At 38.2% G+C, this 22,276-nt stretch overlaps 1 protein-coding gene across 1 annotated transcript in view; it reads left to right on the forward strand.

Moving 5' to 3' along the window:
• Positions 1-22,276, forward strand: part of ugcg (UDP-glucose ceramide glucosyltransferase) — a 42,889-nt gene that overhangs the window by 14,902 nt on the left and 5,711 nt on the right. The window contains exons 2-7 of the mRNA XM_052020426.1: positions 8,055-8,196; positions 10,866-10,968; positions 16,056-16,157; positions 16,838-16,950; positions 18,756-18,934; positions 20,041-20,127. Of these exons, the coding sequence (XP_051876386.1) occupies positions 8,055-8,196; positions 10,866-10,968; positions 16,056-16,157; positions 16,838-16,950; positions 18,756-18,934; positions 20,041-20,127 (726 nt within the window). The remainder of the gene's footprint in view (positions 1-8,054; positions 8,197-10,865; positions 10,969-16,055; positions 16,158-16,837; positions 16,951-18,755; positions 18,935-20,040; positions 20,128-22,276) is intronic.

The following is a 22,276-nucleotide window of genomic DNA, read 5'->3' on the forward strand; positions in this document are numbered from 1 at the left end:
AGATCCTTAAAAGGTAGTGGGACAGGTCAATAATATGGTTAAAAGCGCTTACAGGATGTTTCCTTTATATGTAGAGGGAGAGAGCAAGGGAGGTTGTGCTAGAATTGAGTACAACATCAAGATCACATCTTAAGTTCTGCATATAATTCTGGGCACCATATTACTGGAAAGATGCAATTGTACTGGAGAAGGTGCAGAGGAGACAATGGGCTGAATGGCACCTCCTAAAATGTCAGTGATTTTATGCACCAGCTGCTAATTTGACCAGTTACTGCACTTTAGCTTGAGAAAAGTAAAAGGGCATTTTTATAACTTTAAAAAAAATCATGCTAGCTGTAGAGAAATTCTTAGATGGAAATTAAAACAAAATACATTTGTTTCAACTCCTATTCACCTTTGTCTGCTGAAGCTGGGTGGCATCCGTGACTGCTAATGGCTTGTTTTAAGTCATGCAGGTTCTATAATAAAATCAGAGGAGGAGGTCACTTAGCTCATTGTGCTTGTGCTGACTCTTTGAAAGAGCTATTGAATAAATCCCTTTTGCCCTCCCTTTTCCCATGGCACCTACATTTTTTCCCCTTCAAGTATTTAGAGTCATAAGTTTATACAGCATGGAAGCAGGCCCCTCGGTCCAACTTGCCCATGCCAACCAAGTTGCCCACCTGAGCTAGTCCTATTTGCCTACATTTGGCCTATATCCCTCCAAACCTTTCTCATCCATGTACCTCCCTAAATACCTTATAAATATTATAATTGTATTGGCCTCTACCACTTCTTCTGGCAGCTTGTTGCACATACCCACCACCCTCTGTGTGGGGGAAAAACATTCTCTTTAGAAAATTGCTGAGTTTTCTTCCAGCACCATTTCATGCAGTGCTTTCCAGATCGATATACCTCACGTGCCTTTTTAAAAAATAATGTTATCTTTGTTCTTTTACCAGTTTACTTTTAATCTTTGTCCTCAAATTGCTACTGGATCTTCTACAGGTTTTCTGTGTGGCTATCTTGTCATTGTAGCTACTATTTTGAATTATGGCATATTCCCTAAGGTGCGAGGATCAGGACTGAATAAATTAGAACATGGCATTCTCTGAGGGCTTTTTGTTTTTCCCAAAGGAAAGTCCTGTTGTAACTACAGACTGCTATAATTAGGCACATGCAGTGTTGTCACTTGTTGGTCTTTGTTGTAAATATTGGAATTGTTATCTCACTAGGTGTACATGATTACCGCTAAGACATGCAAGTTTATTGCAGCACTGAAAGCTCCTCTAGTTTCTGATATGTCCACTGTCATGTGCTGTAATGGTGTTAATACTTTGCACCTGCTGACATGTCAGTCAGAATCAGTTTGTGTGCAGTAGATATGTTAAATTTGTAATTAGCTTACATGGAAGCTGGCTGCTTAACAAAATGCAAAAGAAAAGTGTACTCTCAAAACTAAGGCAGCCAGCAAATAAACTAGACACGAGACTGCGGATGCTAGAATCTGGAGCAACAAACAAGATGCTGGAAGAACTCAGTGGGTCAGGCAGCATTTGTGGAGGGAAATGGACAGTTGATGTTTTGGGGCTGAGACCCTTCATCTGGACTGAAGAATAGAGGGGTGATAGCTAGTGTGTGTATGTATGTGTATATATATACACACACACATACATATACACGTGTGTGTGTGTGAAGGGAGGAGCAAGTGATAGTTGGATTCAGGTGAGGAGGGGTGATGGGCAGATGGAGGAGGGGAGAGTGGATATTGTGACAGAGGCTGGGAGGTGATAGGTGGAGGTGACAGGGCTGAAGGAGAGGAAGGTAGAGCATGCAATCAACTAACAGAGGTGGGGAGGGCACTTGGGAACAGTGGGGGAGGAGGGGAACAAACGGAAGGAGTGTGTGGGTTATGGGCAGATGGAGTGGGTGGAGGGTGAGAAAGAAATGGTGGGTGTGGGGGGGGGTTGGAGGGTGGAGGGTGTTGCCTGAGGTGAGTGTAGGAGTAACTGGGGAGGTCAGGAGGAGAAAAAAAAGACGGGGAGAAGTTTACCTGAAATTGGAGAATTCAATGATCTATCCAGGTGATATGAGTTGCTGTTCCTCTAGTTTGCGTTTAGCCTCACCCTGGCAGTGGAGGAGGCTGAGGAGAGACATGTTGATGTGGGAATGGAGAGGAGAACTAAAATGGCTAGCAACCAGGAGCTTCAGATGGCCAGGATGGAGAAAATAAACCAGCCACTGCTGCAACCAAAAATCTGGAAACTGCAAGTACATGTACATTTGGTTTTCCATTTACACAGCTAGATTTTCAACAGTATTGATGTTCTTTCCCTGAGTCCATTGTCTTTGCCCCAGCCTGACTAAATTCAATACATGAGGATAAACCAATGGCATCAAATGGCTCAGTTTCACAGTGCCACTATAATTCCTGATGGTTCAATATCAGGTTTGGGTGATTTTTTTCCAGCTGTACATTAGCAGTGGCTGAGACCAATGATGTTTAATGTTGGGGTTTTGTTCAACAATAAAGTTTACAGCTATAGTCCATGGTGTCTGAAATAATTGAATTTTGTAGCTTTACTCTGTATCTAGAGAGTTTTATTAGATCTGAGAGCAATGTTAATTGTGTCCTTCATCAAATCCATTTTGACTCAATTTCAGTGAACATGGTCACTATTACAAGTCCCCCTGTCATATCTTCTTTCTCATTGTGATTGTGAATGAGTGACTGATGTTCCTCCAAGTTTTAAAACTCCAGCAGAATACTGTTTGCTTTTGAGTTTTTGTTTTATTCCAGTTGGTGTATGGCTTTCTTGACCTTGTCAATTGGAGTAGCAGTGAACCTGGGCCAGAACAGAGTCACAGTTGGAGTTCTTTGAACTCTTCCTTCCAGTGCGTGCTGTCTGCCTCTTTTTTGATGTTTATTTCTGTTGAAAGCTCTATGGGGTGTGTCCTTGAGTGTTTGGGTAATGGTTGGTTTTGACAGGGCTGAAGAATTCCTATGTGTCATGGTTATCAGAGGGTTGCTAGACTTCGCTCTTTCCACCCTCCACCTGTTCCTTCAGTGAAGGGTTTTCTGTGGAACTTGGCTTTCAGGTGCCTGTAAATTGTTTCCTTTCCTTGTGGCTCGTTGGAACCTCCACTCCAAGAATGTCTTGGGTTTGTGGTTAATTAGTTCCTGGATCTCTTGATCATTGTGATCAAACCATCCAGGTGTTTCCTGATAAAGCAGCCAAAGGTCTCTTTGCAGATGGTGGCTAAGGTGGACTTTAGGTAGTCCAGACACAATGGATATACTGTTGGAGATCTTCAAGTTTTGATGCACTAAGAAAAGCAACCTTTGTGGGGTCCTAGAGACTTTCAATATTGATTTTCTCGTGGAAACATTTCTGATAATCCAACAGATGCCAGTGTCTGGCTTGAGGGTGTTGTCATATCTTTTGCATGTCTCTGGCAAAACAGGGCATTGATTATGGCAAGTCCATGCTCCAAATGGTTTGGAAGGAGAAGGAATCCTTTGGAGTTAGCCTTGCCTACGCCCTTGCCCGTTACACCTTGCCAGAGGATTCTGTGTGTTCTGATCCTGGCATTGAAGTCACCTGGAAGATTGGATTGTCTTCTGGGCCAGTTTTTTTTCCATCCCCAAGATGGTGTAAAATCTTATTTGGCCATATTTTGACTTCGTGTTGGGGTATATGTGCTGATGGCCGTAGTGCGCTGGAGTCGGACAGTCAAGAGACATTCACTTATTCCATGGGGCGTCACTGAGTTCCAAACCAACTAATTTTTGAGAGTGAAGTTTATCCTATGAGCATTCATTTCCTTTTATGACTTTCTCATCCAGAGGAAGGTGTATCCCCTGTCTTACTCTTTGAACTGGCTATCTATTGCAGTTATGTCTCACTCAATGTGGTGATGACAATGTCAGTGTCTTGAATTCCCAGTCTCTGAAGTAGATTGATAGGTGTGTGGCTGTTGGTACTGCAAGGACTAGAATAAAGTATAATTGGACGATTTAACTCCAGAGGTAATTTAGTTTTTCCTATTGGGGATGTATATTTGATTAGAGTTTAGAAAAATGGCATTAAACGCAATACTTTTCATGGCTGGGCAGCTTATTTACATTGTGGTAATCTATTTTGTTTGTATTTTACATTTTCTTGTTTGTGTCACACTCAGGCAACAATTATGTGAATCATCACCTGTTTGGTTGGAAAGTCTAAACCATCCAGTGGTCTTCAGATGCAATCCACACTGCTGTAGCTAGTGTCTTGTTGGTAACCAGATTAATCAAATTTGCGGGATGCAAATGGTAAAACTAAATAGTTAATAACCAACCTTTTAAAGCACAGAATTTATCTTAGCAACTGCTATTATTTGATGGTGGTAACCCTAAAACTTGGTATCTACTTTGTTTCATCTATAGTGAAGAATGCAGCATTATTTGTAGATTCAAATTCTTCTAGCATTGGAGGAGGACGTTTGGCCATTTGTTTTGCTGATATGGTTCTTGTATCCTTGGCCTAAAATTCAAGGGATGCAAATGTGAACAACTGTGACACCTCCCAAGCACCATAAGATCTGGTACTCATTTACTAAGTTACTCTTTCTTCCAGATTCATCTTGAACTACAAAGATAATCTGGCTTCTTTTGACTAGTACGGGCTGTCATCTTGGTTTTCTTCCCTGCTTCCCCCATCCATGTACACAAAAAAACATGAGGCATTGAATAACTTTTCTCAACAGGATTTGAAACGATCCATTCATCCTCTCCTCCTTTTCTCAGGCCTTGAGATTAACAGGTTGATTTTTTTCCCCCTTGCCCTACATTAAAATAGCATATTTCTCTAATTTCTCTCCTGTCCCCATCAAGATCATCTAGTCTGAGACCCTCTTCTCCCTCAACTCCATTTGCTCTAAAATGTTAACCACCCATCCACCTTCCTCTTCATGTTATCTGGTACTGCCTCTCCTCTTCAGATCTGCTATCAACAAAATTCTCTTTTTTTAAAAAAAATAAATCCTTTGACCTTTCTGCCCTTGCAACCACCCACCTTGTGCCTAATTTTCCTCTAAAGTGGACAGGCTGTAATATCCCAAACCAAAATCCATCATTCATGGAAAATTTGAATATCAATCAAAATTTTAAGCCCATCACAGTATCTTTTATCAAAGTCACAAATGCGTATTTCCTCTTCATCCTCCAAACTACTTACAAGCACTAATGCGGTTGACCACAGCATTATCCTCCATAATCTTTGCAGTGTTATCCAACTGAGTGGGACTGCAGTATGACTTTTTCTTACCTATTCATCCCAATCAATGGCTTCCTGCATCATTACCTCTGAAGGCTCTAAATTCAAGATTGCTCAAGCTATGCTCATTTCCTGCCTTGCTCCATATGTCTTTGGTTTATCACCATTGGATCCTGGTCAAGCAGTATGTTGATTTCACAACTCTCCTCTATATTTACAGCCCTTTCCATGGCCTTAACCCTCTCTATCTTCCTAACATCCTCTGAACATGTCAATTTGAGGTATGTGATCTTCCAAATATCATCACTTGCACATTATATTTTTGAAATTTGTATTGCTACTTTCCCTTTAGCAACCATTTGAGGCTACTGGAGATATTTTTCTTACACAAGGAAAACTGCTACTGCTGAACTATGGAAATCTTGTGTGTGTGTATAAATTTTGTTGTTCATATTGTCTCTCTCAAAGACCAACCTATTAGTGAAAATCCCATGATTCTTTCCCTATCCTTAAATTCATCATTATTTTTATTTAGTACTTTGGAAATGCTATTTCCCTTTATTTTGACATTGGAACCAAGCATATGTCAGTGTAGACACAATCTTGCCCTATATGCTCCTGAATGCAAACAAATAGCAAATGATAGAAGCCTTAGTAACCTTGGGAGTGCAATGGACATGGCTTCTGGATCACTTGGGAAATTTAACTGTTGAGAAGGGCATTCTTAACAATGCTTCTTTAAATATATTTCTTCCATTTCACCCACAGAATTTGGGGAATGGAAGAATTGATAGTAATGTAAGCCATGCCTCAAAAGATTTCAAACGTCTTCAGCTTCATGTATTCTTGTGTAATTACAAGAACTTTGCTCGTGCTTCCCTGATGGGTAATTTTTTTCCATTTTAGTTAAGAGTTAACTAGTCTTTTGATATCAGTGTGTATTGTGTTCATTCCCAATTCTTAAAACAGTAACAACAGCTATTTAAATGACTTAGTGTTTTATGGAAACTGTCCAAAACTGAACAAAATGAACCTTTATTTTGCCATGCTATTTAAAGATTAAACATTCCATCCTGTTTTTGACTTTATATTTGACTTTTACCTTTTTGGAGGCAGATCTTAACAAAAGATGATAGTTTGCAAAACTTTCAGTGAATGTTATTCAATGCTGCCAGTTATAAATGTTTAAATAAAGCCAAGTTTTTAATTGCAGCAGGTGAGTCATTGCTTAACTTGTAAAGTTCCAGGTAATTGTGGCTTAATGCTATACTGCCACAGGATATGCTATGTTGAACAATGCTATGTTTTCTACACAGTGACAAATTTGAAATAATACATTTAAAATGTATTTCTGCACATGCAGGTGGTACGAATTGTAAATGTGTCCATTTATTTGGTGTGATTGTTTTGCAAAACTATGCAGCAGTAGCAGTTTTCCTTGTGTAAGAAAAATATCTCCAACAGACTTCCACTAAAGCATTTCACCATCTGATCTGTTGACATTGTGAATTTTACATCAGATTTAGCAGTATCCAATTGTGAAAAGAGCCATCCATGTATTAGCCCTTGTGGATGCAGGAAGCATAAAGGCTTTTGAACAAGCTTGTATATTTCCAGTAGTTTGATGCTTGCACCTAGTTTTTTTTTAATGTATACCATGAGTTACCACAAACCAATGATTAGATTGATCTGGTTTAACAAACTTAGAAAGCATGCAACAGCAATTGTGCTGGATTAACAGCTCTAGTGTTATACCAGCATGTATATGGTGGTTTTTTTTCTCTTTACTGATGTATTGCAGAGCATTAAACAGTATACTCAGGCAAACATACTTGCATTTTTTTTTGGTATTATCACCCAAAAAGACTAAAATTAAAATGCTGCAGCTGCTGTAAATCTTGAAATAAATCAGAAAAGAGTGCAATTGCAAGTAGCATCAAATGGGAAAGGGTAAACGATAAACTGAAACCTCTCCTCAACTGGAAAAAGTCTGGCAATCTGCAACAAGTTAAACAGGTTTTAGAACGGGTAGGAATGTCACAAGAGTAGAACAAAAGCAAGAGCATGTGCACAATGGCAGAGAAGGAAGGATAGATTAAATGGCCAAAAGACTGACATTGCAAGGTAACGGAACTGTGTAATGATTTTGTGAAATTCTTTGTGATGAACTCTATAATATGGCATTGCATAAATCTAGTGAAGTAAAGCAAAAAGACTGTTAGGAGCAATCAAGTGAGTTTCTTTTTGGTTTTGACAGAATTGCAAAAAAAATTAATGACTTTAAGCCTTTTTGATATATAAATTTTAAAATTATTTTTCAGGATGTGGGTATCAGTAAATATTATACAAGTGCATGTCTGCTTTACATACTGCAATTCTCCTGTTTCAATGCAGTCTTACTTGGTTTTCTTGCAGGGTGTGCTTGTATTATCTTTTAATTCCTGCTTACAAACTCTCATTTATTTTCCCTTGTATGATGTACTGGGAATGTATTAACTATTCTATAGGGTATATTTAAATAAAAGTAGTGCAAATGCACTTTCACCAATTAATGAGAATGCCTGGTATTCCCTGTGTTGCCTCTGTAATGTTAACTATTAATTAATCCTGTGTTTTTTTTTAAACAGTGTATGCCAAGCAATTTGGCATTGACCTGTCAAGTGGACCAACAGCATCAAGTGAACTGTTTGTTCAATCATCAGAATTGAGCCCTGCGTTTACAATTGTGCTGTGCTTGTACTCAATTCTGTGCCTGTTTTACTTGTAACTAATAACAAAACAATTACTAACCATGATAATTTTGCATCTCCTTCTCAGCCGCCTTCATCTAAACAAGAAAACAACTGACAAACAGCCTTACAGCAAGCTCCCTGGTGTATCCTTGCTTAAACCTCTGAAAGGAGTGGACCCAAACCTCATAAGCAACTTGGAAACCTTCTTTGAACTTGATTATCCTAAAGTATGTATGAAATTTCATGGAACTTTTTGTTACATCTTTGTTTCAAAGATTGTGTGCTTTACTATGCCCTACTGTACATTGGACAGACTGAATTTCATTATTTTCAGTTATCTTCTACAGTTCTATAGATCTTCTTAGCTCAATATCACCAGCAACTTTGACCACTTTGTATCGGGTTTCTGTGTTCAAGCCACTGATCCAAACTAGAAACACATTGCATATTTTCTGCACCCCACCCATTTCCCCTCCTCTCCAGACACCTTGAATTTATACCTGTTCGTTTCTATTCTCCTATCAATTTCCTATCTATACCCAGGTTTTACCCAGATTTCAACTGTAATTTGCTGTTAAGCAAATCATTATAATCGGGAAGAAATTTTTGACTTTCAAGTTTGTGCTTAGTTGGTATGTTTCAGAACTTGTGATTTTTAAAAAGAAAACTTTTTAAAGGGGCTTTGGGGCTTTAAATTAAACAAAAAGGAATGAAATTTATACATTTCGAGGGATAGGGCTGAATGTGCTATGTTTTAATTAACTTTTGTGTTAATGTTATATTAGAAAATCCAGATGGCTCAATTGATCACATTTCATCTAGATGGTGCTGGATCAATTCCTAAATTAGTTAAAATTTGTTGGAGTAAGAGGTGCTGGAAAATTCCTCTGAGCTAGGTTTCCGACAAGTTCTTAATGTTGGGTGACAGTGGAATTATACTTTGCTTTGGTATCAATAATGCAGAAAACACTGTTGTACATGCAAAGTGATCACTTGGCAAGGTATCTGATGGCTCTGATCCATTCCTCTGCTTTAAACTGGTTCTGAATCTTATAAAATTAATAACTGGTTAATGTTTTTCTTGTCTCCTATCTTCAGCTGAGCTAAATTCTGGATATTGGCTCCTTTAAACCTTCTCCAAGTATCTCAAACTGTCTCCTTGAAATATTTTGATTATCTGTCTCAATATCTACTTAATTTGTTGTCAGATTGTCTGATTTTGATTTTCTCACCTAACCTCCAAATACTTATACCATGTGTTTTAATTATATCTCCAGAAAGATATATTGAAGCTGGATTTTAAGTTGTAGCCATGAGCTCATTCTTTCTTGGATATGTCAATTTGGTTTTCAGTAAATTAGATCTCTGTAGCAATATATGCTGGCAATTATTTAAACATTCAAAAGTATCAGAAATAAGTATGGTAGATGAATGGAACCTTATAAAGATTTGAGTGAGTAGGTGGTGGTTCAGATTCTGATTGTTTTATCATTGGTATATAACATGATTTCAAGACTATAATCAGATTGAGGCTTTTGAGAATTGTAGATATGACTGAGCTGCTTTTTGTTGTAATCCAAATCAACTATGGCCTTTAAATAACTCCTTGCCATGTAATATGTATACTGATTTGATCCGTTTTGGTATCATGAATTAAGAGCAGGAGTGGGCTACCCAGCTCATCCAATCTGCTCCACTAATGAGATCATACCCAATCTGACCGTAAACTGAGTTATGCTCTATGCACAGTAACCTTTTACGTCCCTTCCAATCAAAAGTCTATCTTTACCTTAAAAATACTCATTCTCTGCTTGCATTGCCCTTTCCATATTGACTATCTACCTATCGTGTTTTTAAACTTGGTAATCCTTTTCGCTTCAATTGTTCATAGTTTAGTTCTGGATAATTGGAATTGATTTATTATTGTCACTTGTACAGAGGTACTGTGAAAAAACTTGCATACAGTTCATATAGATCAATTCATTATACAGTGCATGGAGGTAGTACAAGGTAAAACAATACAGAATGCAGAATAAAGTGTCACAGTTACAGAGAAAGTGCTGTGCAGGTTGACAAAAATGTGCAAGGTGATAACGAGGTAGATTGTCCATTTTATTGTACTAGGGAACTGTTCAAAAGTCTTATAACAGCAGGATAGAAGCTGTCCTTGAGCCTGGTGGTACACGCTTTCAGGCTTTTGTATCGTCTGCCTGATGGAAGGAGGAACATCTGGGGTGGATGGAGTCTTTGATTATGCTGGCTGTTCTACCGAGACAGCAAGAAGTATAGACAGTCCATGGAGGGGAGGCTGGTTTCTGTAATGAGCTGAGCTGTGTCCACAACTCTAGTTTCTTGTGGTCACGGACAGAGCAGTTGCCATAGCAAGCCGTGATGCATCCAAATAGGATGCTTTCTATGGTGCATTCTAAGTACTAACTAGGATTATTTGTGACCATTTTGCACTGTTAGCTTTGTTATCCGTTGTGACCAAACCCATGCGTAAATTTTCAAGATGGAAAGTCATGTCTAGAAAAATCTGAAATTATTGATGTAACTAATGTTAAATTTGTTTCTCCCTCTTCCATTTGATCGGAATCTACCATTATTAATCTAGTTTCTAAAAGTCATGAGAGTAATCTAGATCCATCCTCTAGATTTCCTCTTCCCTTTTGGAGGGGAAAAAAACTCGCCTTGACTTAAGTGCAAGGAATGCCAGAGAGAGAGGAGAGAAAGAAACGAGAGAACCCAGATTTTGCACTTGAATTGATGCAATTAATTAACTTCATAAGGAATAGTCATTTACCTGTGAGTTTCCATTAAGGCTGTGCCATTCTTCGCCTTTACCAGACTGCATGGTTTTGACCACTACTCTTTTTTCCTGCCCTACCCTTACCAGTTTGAAATACTCCTTTGCATACAAGACCACGAAGATCCTGCAATTGATGTGTGTAAAAAGCTGCTGGGCAAATATCCAAATGTGGACGCCAAATTATTTATCGGTAAGCAGATTTAATATAAAGCTATTCCTGGTACTGACAGAAGCTGGTGTTGAGCTGCATTTAAATAAGTTATGTTTGGTGCTATTTCCCCAAAACCTGCTTAGAACTTCTCAACATTATAGATTGGAAGTTTTTCCATTACATTTTAAATGTTCTTAAATTGAATATTCTGATTTTAAAAATCAAGATGCTTCTTATAGCAGGTTTAATGATTTACTCAAATATTCACCAATGTAATGGTTCTTATTCTAGCATAATACATTATTCATTCTATTTTGCTGATCATAGAAATAAATTTATGGCACAGAAAGAAGCAAGCTGGCCCCTGGTTAATCCCACTTTCTAGGCTGTTAGGTTATGGCAAATTGCTTTCATTCATATACTTATTATCTGATTATGTTTGCTGCCTGCACCATCTCTTCAGGTGGTGAGTTTCAGGCCCCCATTACTCTTTGGGCTAAATCATGTTTTCTTGGGTCTCTGATGCTACTTATTGCTTAAACCTTTGGCCCTCTAGTTTTCCTCCTGCTAAAGAAAATTGGTCGCCTTTTAATTCACTCTCTAAACCCTGAGAAAATGTTGCAGTCTGCATCCAGTAAAGTCTAGACAATATTTAGGCCTGGGTTGATAAGTGGCAATTAATGTTGACACCACAAATGTCAGGCAGTTACAAGACTTAACTTTGACTTTCAACGACATTACCATTGTAGAGCCCAGTGTTCTGTTGGGCACCATTGAGCAGAAACTCTCAAACCAGCTACATCAATAGTGATAGAGGCTGGGTATCCTGTGGGTATTCACCTCCTGACATCCCAAAGCCCTTCCACCATCTACAAGGCACAAATCAGTGATGGAATGCTCTCCACTTGACTGAATGAGTACAGTGCCATTCAAGTTGAAGCAACCTGCTTGATTGACAACCCAAACACCACCCTAAATATGCACTTACACAACCACTACCATGCCACAACTGCATTTTGTGTCTTCTACAAAATGTTCTGTATTGACTCTAGTAGTACTTCCGAACCTTGTAACCTCTAACATCAAGAGGGCCATGGACATCAGCAACATTGGGACTTTGCTACTTGCAGGGTCTTCTCAATTCGCATACTATCCTAACTTTAAAGTATATTGCTGTCCCTTCATTGTCGCAGGACCTAAATCTTGGACCTCTAATCAACAGTACCTTCAACAGAAGGAGTGCAGTGGTTTAAGAAGATGGCTCCCTTCTAGCTTCCCGAACAATTCTGGATAGTAGTAAATATTAGCCTTGCTAATAATGCCCATGTTGTGTAAGTGATTAAACAGACGCAGGCATAATCATATGCAAGACACCTTCTATATGCTGTAAGAATTCTTTTAATACAATCTTTGTGTTAGGAAGTTGTTTGCTTTGGTTCATTTTGTATAATTCAGATGTGTATTGTCAGACTACATCAGCAACTTCTCTCATTGATGCCACTTTGTTACTCCCCTGAAAATGCTTTTAGTAGTCTGTCACTGAAACAATTTACAAAAGGAGTTGAATGCTCAATACAATACAAGAGGGCATTGCTTTAAGGTAATGAGTGGGAAGTTCAAGGGAGACGTCAGAGGGAGGATTTTCACCCAGAGGGTGGTTGGTGCATGGAATGCGCTGCCTGGGGTGGTGGTGGCAGTGGCTGATACATTGGTCAGGTTCAAGAGATTGTTAGATAAGCATGGAGGAATTTAAGATAGAGGGATATGTGGGAGGAAGGGGTTAGATAGTCTTAGGAGTGATTTGAAGGTTGGCACCACATGGTGGGCCAAAGGATATGTATTGTTCTATGACATAAATTGTATTATGTTTAAAAATAATCTAACTGTAGAGAAAGAGAGGGACTTTGTACCCTATTTGCATAATAGCTTTTCAAAGTTATCTAAACTCTCTGGTATGGATATGTTACACAAATTGAACATGGAAAAACATATCTTCCTCCACTTTGCCAGTTAAGAAAAAAGATTTGCAAAGTTGTCTTTAATCGTAAGCTTCGAAGTTCCCTTATTATGACAGCATACAAAGGTGTTGCATTATGAATTCTTGCTAATTTTTGCACATTCCAACTCTATATTAATGAACTGCTACTCTCTCTAGGTAGCTTTGGGTGGTGCTTTGCTCATTGCTAATATTGAGAGGTAAAATAAATGGATGCAGGGACAGAAACTCCACTTTTGTAAAAAAAACAGAAAGCTGATGAATGAGTGGGTATATTATGCTTAATATGTTGGAAGTAGATTAGCCTTTCCACCTTGCATCATTGTTGACTCTGGCCTATTGCCCTCTCTCCTTAGCTTTTCTATACATATCTTCAGTTTGCAATTACTTTTCTGACTTTTTTGTTTATTGCATCTTTGCTGTCAAGGTTGGGTTCCTGATTTCAAAATCTTAACGAGTTTGTGAATTGTCCCTTAGAACTGGAAAATTGCAATGATCACTCCATTTAAAAAGGGGAGAAACTGGCTAACTATTGATCTGTCATTTTCTATCATTTAGGAGGGGTTTATTAAAATAAGCCTTATTAAAATGAGCCGATCTCCAGGGACAGAGTTTGAGTTGATCAGCAATCCAACACTGATTTGTGAAGAATAGGTCTGATTAACCCAATTTTTCTGAGAAAGGTAGCCAGTTGTCAATGGGTGATGTGATTTAAATGATAGGTGAGATACCAGCCATGAGATTTTTAGCAAGAAAATTGAAATGTGAAGTTGGAAATAACCTTATAATTGATTGGTAACTGGATAATTGATTAGGAGGTAGGAAATATCAGATTAGGAGTGAAGATCATTTCTGACTGGTGGGCTGTATCAGTTGGTGCTCCCCATGGAATTTGTGTAATTTCACCATAATATATTAACTTGGATAAAGGAATAGAGAATGGCATATCTCTGTTTCTAAATGATTGATTAGTTAGGAAGTTCAGTAAATTGTGCCAGTGAGAACAGGAAGTTACAAAAGTTCATAGACTAAGTGAATTTGCAGATGGTATTCAATGTGACGAAGTGTAAGGTTACACTTTGGATGTAAGAAAGACAAATCGGAATATTTTATTAATGGCTAGGGTATTATATTTATAATGGGATTTGAGTGTCCATGTGTGCTAAAATTTAATGCACAAGGAGAGAAAGTAATTAAAAGGCTACTGGAATATCAGTCAATATCTAAAGGAAGTTGGAATGCAAGGAGGAACTTGGTTTTCACTTTACAGAAAGTCCCAGCTAGAGCACTGAATTTTGGGCACTGTACTATATATAAATTATATTGGCCTTGGGAGTTTGGCACACATTTACCAGAATGATGGAGGAGGGGGGGGTGCGGTGGGGTTAATTTTCTTTAAGTTATGAGAACCAGTCATATAAATTTGTCTTAAATTACTTGGAGCTTAAAATAGTTGCAATGTCATGAGGAAGCCCATTTAAACATGCAAATGGTGGAAACTTAAGATCTTCCTCTTCCAGTAGGTTTTCAATGCTTAGTTGAAATTTTCAAGAAGTTTATTGAAATGATATCAAGGGACACAATCAGAGATGAGTAAGTGGTATTCAGTTGTTAATCAGCCATGATCTCAGAGTGGCAGAAGATGCTCAACAGTCCAAATGACTGCCTTCTGTTCTTGTACTGTGATGGTAAGAAATAAAGCTTAAAATCAGATCGCAGTGTTTTCCTTCTGCATTAGAATTAATCATGCATAATTGCTTACATAAATTACTGAATACAGTGGTAGTTTGAAGGCAAAAGCTATGAAGGGGAAGTATAAGATCAGCAGGTTAGATAAATTAGATTTGGAGTAAGTCTGTATGGAGTGCAACCATCTGTGGAGGTCTATTAGGCCAAATGACTGGTTTCTGTGCTGCAAATGCTATATAAGGTGAAGCTGCATAAATAAACTGCCCATAAATTTGCCCAATCCCGGTTAAATACAGACAGCTCTACAGGTACTGTACATTGCCTTGTGTGGTTCACTGGTACAAAATGTGTGTTTCTCCTGCATATCAGTATTCTCTATCTCATTTGTATTGTAGTAGGAATGAGGTGAGCAATAGAGAAGGTAGTGGAGGAGAAGATGGCTACTATGTTGTTGCGTAGTTTCTCCATGGGGGGGGGTGTTCCAGTGGCCATTTAATAGCAACATTTAAGAGGCATTTAGGCAAGCATATCAACATGTGGGAAAGTGAAGAATATGGATCATGTGCAGACAGACGGGATTAATTTTAGTTGGCATACACATCATGGGCCAAAGGCCAGGCTCCTGTGCTGCATTATGTTCTACGTTATATCAGTGGTTCAAGCTTGACTGGCAAAGCAAACTGTGCTAATGTTACAACAGGATAGAAATTTGTGATCTGCAGTTCCTTGTAGCTTTTTCAATCATTGCTAAGTTTTGGCTATTTTAGGGCAATTCTCTTTAATTGATTTCTGGTGCAGACTTCAACAGTAGGTATTGTTTCAGGAAATACTTGAACATAATTGGTGCTTTTAACTTTTTTGATGAAAATCCATGCATCTTGATTTATTAATTTGTAGTAGGAGTCCAGGTTTTGTTGGCTAATAAAAGCTAGTTATTGTGTTCAATAAGGAAGGGGGGGGGGGGAAGGGGACCTCTTTCTTCAGAGAATGCAGAACTTCACAGCACATGAAAGGATTGAGGCAAATGACTTAAATACATTGAAACTGAGTAGGATAACTTTTTGACGGGGTGGGATTATGTAAATATGAAAGGAGGTTCATGTGGACCATCAACACTTGCTTCTGTGCTGTAAGTTCTATATGATTCATTTGCATTTTTTAAATTTAGGTGGTATGGGGAAATATTTACTTGCATTTACCCTTGATTGTACCTGTGGATTAGGGCAATACTTAATCCTGACCCATTGATTTGTCGCCTCATTTTCCAAGTGATCTACAGAGCAGTTGTGATGTGACTAAAATGCAATGTGAAATTGCAATCCATTTTGAGATGTTTTCAGATATTTAATCTAGTCTTTTAGCTTTTCCTTGTCAAAAATATTGTTAAAATGTCTTTTGATAAATTGTCCATAAAGTAATGGGAGATTCTCATAACTTTCAGGTGGCAAAAAGGTTGGCATTAATCCCAAAATAAATAACTTGATGCCAGGTTATGAGACAGCCAAATATGAACTTGTTTGGATCTGCGACAGTGGAATTCGAGGTAACAATTGTCTGAGATTTTCTGAATTTATTGCAATTTACTACTCTATTTTTTCAAATGAAAATTTAAGAAAAAAATGCAGATGTTGTAAATCTGAAATAAGAACAAGCAGCATCTGTGGTGAAAGAAACAGCTAACATTTCAGGTTGATGAACTTCAGAACTGGAAAAACTTAAAGTAGGCATGTTTAAATTTACAGAGAAGTGAGATGTATGGAGAGAACAAAGGGGATGTCTGTGATAAGATAGATGACACAGATTGATAACAATTAGGGGAGGGTGCTGAAGGCATGTTAATGGTGCCTCATCTGACAGGAGGAGAAAAGGAGCGAAAAATATTTGCTGGAGCTGAGACGTAGAATGTATCATTTGCTGGAAATCTGAAATAAAAGGTAATGCAGGTCAGGTAGCATCTATGAAGAGAAAATAACTGAATTGTGTTAGAACTGATAAAGGATTGAAAAGAAAAGAATCTGTTCATGCTGGAAATATGAAACCATAAATGGTAAATCCTAGAAACACATAGCAAGCCAGAGAGAAATAGAGTTAATACCCCAGGCCAACAATATATAGGTTCATTCTTTTTCTAAGGGAACATAAGAGAATCCACAAATGGCAGGAAGCTCTTCAGCAAATGTGATCACCTTTTAAACTGCTTTCATTTTGCTCCTTTATGTTCAGTGAAACCAGATACACTGACAGATATGACCAATATGATGACTGAGAAAGTAGGTCTGGTCCACGGATTACCATATGTTGCAGATCGGCAGGGATTTGCTGCTACTTTGGAACAGGTAAGAGCAAAATGATTTGGCTGCTACAGTACTGTTTTTGCCCAGGTAATTTAAAAGAAAACTAAATGATTATTGAAAATATAGACTGACTGCTTTCTTAAATGTTTTGAATGTATTGGAGAAGATTCCTTGCTGGTTAATAGTTGTTTAATGAGGAAAGCTTTAAATAATTTAATTGACAAATCAAAAGTATTTTGTGGAAAATGCCCTTGTACTTTTTAATGGGGATATTGAAAAGTAATCAGTTGAAACCATTTTCTGCTGCACTATCAAAGTTTCAAGTGGTCAGCAGTGTATGCCATATTATTTGTCCTACTGCTTCTGTGGTTGTCAAATGGCTCAATTACTCCTAACCTAATTTCTGTGATACCTTTATCCCTGGTAAAACCTCTAGTCTCTGCCATTGCAGTTGATTTCCCCCAGTAGGGCATTGATTTGTGCTTCAGTGAACACGGTTTTGGCATCTGTAGTGTGTTATTGCTTTATCCATTTTTACATGTACATGTACTCATGTTGAATGCTAATCAGTTTTGTTCTCTCCTGCCAAAATCCGTCCACTACTTAAAATCATTCTGGTGAGCAAAGATCATTGCATTTCTTCACTTCTAGTTGTTCTTTGAGCACTTTCCTTCCCTTGCTTCCAATATGTACAAGGAACTTATGAAGTTTCTTGTAATTAATACTGATAGATTCATTCAGTAACATCAGCTGCTTTTATTTCCCTTCTACTCCATACCCTCCCCTCAACCAGTAAGTTCCCTAAACCTGCATCTTCCTCTGGTCTCTCCCATCTTCTATAATTTCCTAATGCTATTTTCTGTCCCCTGTTCTATGGTATTTTTATTAAAATCTGTTAAGAGTTTTATAATTTCTTAAGATCTGACATGTTTTGAGCTGGTCTATACAGTCAAATATGTAATGGTTTACTAGATCCTATTAAAACCTAGCTGATTCTTAAAATTTTCACACATTGTGACAAATGTAATGGTCTTTTATATGAATTCATAAGTATGATATCTGTATAAATCTAAAGGTTTCCAGTTTCTACTTTTTTGAAGTTTTGTGTTTACAGTTTAAATCAGTAATGACAACATGAGCCTCGATGAAAATGATCAATTTGTGTTGACATGGTATGCTATTTTTACAAAGGAGTTCCATCTTTGGTTAGCATACCTCGATAGGGTTATTAATTATCTTGGGTGCAAATTGTGAATGAGCAATCCTAATTGGAAGTAGCGGCTATTCAAATCTGTTTGATTTAACACAATATTGAATGTATTTTGAGAGTCTAAATTATTGTGAGATGTATTTGACAAATTATTTTACCTTCTGTATTACCTATTTAAACTTATATATAGAATGAAAAATCCTAGTTATTACATGGCACTGATGAGGAACAAACTTGATGTATCAAGATGAGGTGTTGAGTTTTTCAGCAGTATTATGACATAGGTACAGTAGGGAACAAATTCACGTTTTTTCTGGATTGTTAACCTACAGTTGGTATTGATTTCCTAAGATCTTGTTACTTATTTTGCTTACAACAAGTTGAAGGGATCCCATCTCATTTTCATCACTGTATGATAATAAGCTTGAATTAATGCAGATATTCCCTGAGATGTTGGTTGACGTGATCTGAGTGTAATATGTGATGTTTATTTAACTGGTTCTTTTTAGCAACTTAGTATCTGTATGACTTTTTTACTATTTGTTAACATGTTTAAAATGTAACCCTGTTCTGGAATCTTGATTTGTGAATATGTAGTGGAATATATCTGACCTTCTGCAATCTCAATGTGTTGTAGGTGTATTTTGGCACATCACACCCAAGAACATATCTATCAGCCAATGTAACTGGCTTCAAATGTGTAACGGGGATGTCTTGTTTAATGAGAAAAGATGTGTTGGATCAAGCTGGAGGACTTGTTGCTTTTGCTCAGTATATTGCTGAAGATTATTTTATGTCCAAGGCAATAGCAGACAGGTTAGTATTTAGAAATCCGTAAGTACGAAAATATGTTTAAGTGCTTAAACAAATTATCTAACCAGTATTGAGATAAACAAATAGTTATTAGCTATCGTGTCCCTGAGTATATTCTGTGCTGAATTTGTTTTTATTGTTAGCACCGAGAAATCAAGTATTGGTATGGTTGCATTTTTCCAACTGGTGCATCTCAGTTCAACCAAGGCAGTCCATGAAACAAGCAGAGATCTTATTCTGAGAGAAGGAACAGCCTTTTGTTCTCTTATGTACTTTTAGTCATTGTATGCATTTGCCATAGCCTAAGTATTAGTTTCTTGCATTGTTTTTGAGGCCATGCATAGCATTCATTCTAGAAAGAAATTAAGTTTGAGGAAAAGGTGGAAAATTGGTTGATCCATATCCCTATGGTCTATCTAATTTGACTCCATATTACTTGGTTCTTTCTATCTTAGATGTAAAATAATTAATTAACTTAATGTCTTCAGCTTTTGGAGGAAAGGGTTACACTTTCAATTGCCTTTGTATTCTATTCTGATAGAGTTCCACATTTCTGGCTTAACTTCTCTCTGAACGACCTAGTTCTAAATGTAAGATTTTGTCCTCTTGTCCTAGACTTGCCCCTTTAGACGAAAATGTTTCTCTAGCCACCCTGTCAATATCTTTCAAAATGCAAAATTCCTCAATCAGCCTGCCCCTTAACCTTCTACACAGCAGGAAGGGCAAGGTGCTTTGTCTACTCTTACTCAAAATCATTGTAGCCCGAGGTAATATTCTGGTAAATCAAAGCCTTTATATCCTTTGAGGAGCATGTTACAAATCCATTTAACAGGGTTCAGATTTATTTAGAATGAACAATTTAGAAATCATCTGAAATCCAAGAAGAAATTCTGCCTTTTTTTTGGTCCTATATTTTTGTTAGCAGTGGAAATCTTTTCAGACACTAGTGGATCATGTCTTTGACGTATAACGTGTTCTAATTGCTGCACCTGCAATAAAAGCAACAGTTGAGCAGGATCTAATCTGCCCAGTATTATTATGTTCAGAAGTACTTTTTTATATATTGTTTGGGTGTGGTTTGAACTTGGTTTATGTTGATTTTATTTTAGGGGATGGAAGTTTGCTATGGCAAGCCAAGTAGCGATGCAGAATTCTGGCAGCTATTCTATTTCTCTCTTCCAGTCAAGAATGATCAGGTGAGTTTTGATAACATAATCTAAGTTATCTTGTATTGTAACAGCTGTCAAATAATTTAGACTTTCTCCTTCTGCACGACTCTGACCTCTGTACAGTTATTTTAACAGCAGTCTCCATGTGTATAGCTCCATGAGCATTGTAAAATATCTCAAGTTACTTTGCAAAAGTATAATCACACAAAAATTAAGAACTCAAGAAAACATTAGGCAGTAACTAAAAATCTTGGTCAAAATAAGTTTTAAAGAGATCTTAAAAGGTGGGGATAGAAGGAAAAATTGGGCTGAGGAATTTGAAGGCATGGCCACCAATGGTGAAAACGGAAAGAGGATGCATAGGAGGGCAAAGCTGAAACACAAGGTTCTAGGGCTGGAGGAGGTGATCAAGGTAAGGAAGCTTTGAAAGTTTTTGAATAGGAAGATGGTAACTTCAGTTTGGAAGTATGGAGGTACTGGGGACCTGTCCAGAGTAAGCATGGGAGTGAGTGTTAAAGAATAGACAGTAGAGTTTATATAAACTAATTTACATTGGAGGAGGATTGAAGGCTGGCCAGGGAACACTGGAATAATAGAGGAATAGATGAGTGTTTCAGCAGAAAATAGTCCTAGGCAGAGATGGGTCATGTTACTCGGTCTGATAGATTACATGCAAAGGTGATTGCTTCAATGTTCACAGTATTTAACTAAGGAAAATTGCAGCTCATCCAAAGTTGAAGATCACAGAAGCAGTTTGATGACCCCGATGTGGCAAAGAGCTTTAAGGAAGGGAGCGATCTGGGTGTTCTTGGCTGACTTTGCAGTTGTCGATCATCTCATCAGGAGGCTGCTTGTAGGTAAAGGTACTCGGTAGAAAGAGCTATTGCTGAAAATGCTCTAGTTGTGATTGGATGAGTGGAACCATTTAAGAGCAATTCTACTGAGCTTTAGGTGTGTATGTTGGAGATGTCAAGGAGAATGTCATTTGGCTGTTTTGGTGCTCCTGCAAAATGGAAGTTTGATTGGAGAGATTTAAGTAGAATTCTGGATGAGTGTACACTTGATGTAAGAACTTTTGAGAGGCATGGATGCCTAGAGATGAGCAGAAACTTGCTGGGGGCTGATTAAAAGTGAATTTGTTTTGAAGAAAAGGGTAAAAGACGTTACCCATGTCCCCCTGTCCCTACCTCACCCCCAGCCAGCACTTTCATCATTTGTGTCGGTCTCTTGCCCTCACCCTATCACAGACATTCCCATTGTTCTTTCCATCACTCCTCTTGGTATTGGTTTATTATTGTCACTTGTACAGTGAAAAGCTTGTCTTATAAACCAATCGTACAGGTCAATTCATTACACAGTGCAGTTACATTGAGTCAGTACACAGTGCATTGATGTAGTACAGAGTGTCACAGCTACAGAGAAAGTGCAGTGCAATAAGGTGCAAGGTCACAACAAGGTAGATCGTGAGGTCATAGTCCATCTCATTGTATAAAGGAACCATTGAATAGTCTTATCACAGTGGGGTAGAAGCTGTCCTTGAGTCTGGTGGTACGTGCCCTCAGGCTCCTGTATCTTCTACCCGATGGAAGGGGAGAGAAGAGAGGATGTCCCAGGTGGATGGGGTCTTTGATTATGCTGGCTGCTACACCAAGACAATGAGAGGTAAAGACGGAGTCCAAGGAGGGGAGGCTGGTGTCCATGATGCGCTGGGCTGTGTCCGCAAAGCTCTGCAGCTTCTTGCGGTCTTGGGCAGAGCAGTTGCTGTACCAAGCCGTGATACATCCAGATAGGATGCTTTCTATGGTGCATCGGTAAAAGTTGGTGAGTGTCAAAGGGAACAAACCAAATTTCTTTAGCCTCTTGAGGAAGTAGAGGCGCTAGTGAGCTTTCTTGGCCATGGCATCTACGTGATTTGACCAGGACAGGCTGTTGGTGATGTTCACTCCCAGGAACTTGAAGCTCTCAACCCTCTCGACCTCAGCACCATTGATGTTGACAGGTGTGTGTACACCGCCCCCTTTCCTGAAGTTAATGACCAGCTCTTTAGTTTTGTTGACATTAAGGGAAAGGTTGTTGTCATGACACCATTCCACTAAGCTCTCTATCTCCTTCCTGTACTCTGACTCATCGCTGTTTGAAATACGGCCTACAACGGTGGTATCATCTGCAAACTTGT

This window comes from Pristis pectinata, chromosome 7 (assembly GCF_009764475.1).
Source record: "Pristis pectinata isolate sPriPec2 chromosome 7, sPriPec2.1.pri, whole genome shotgun sequence".
In the NCBI taxonomy this organism is placed as follows: Eukaryota; Metazoa; Chordata; class Chondrichthyes; order Rhinopristiformes; family Pristidae; genus Pristis; species Pristis pectinata.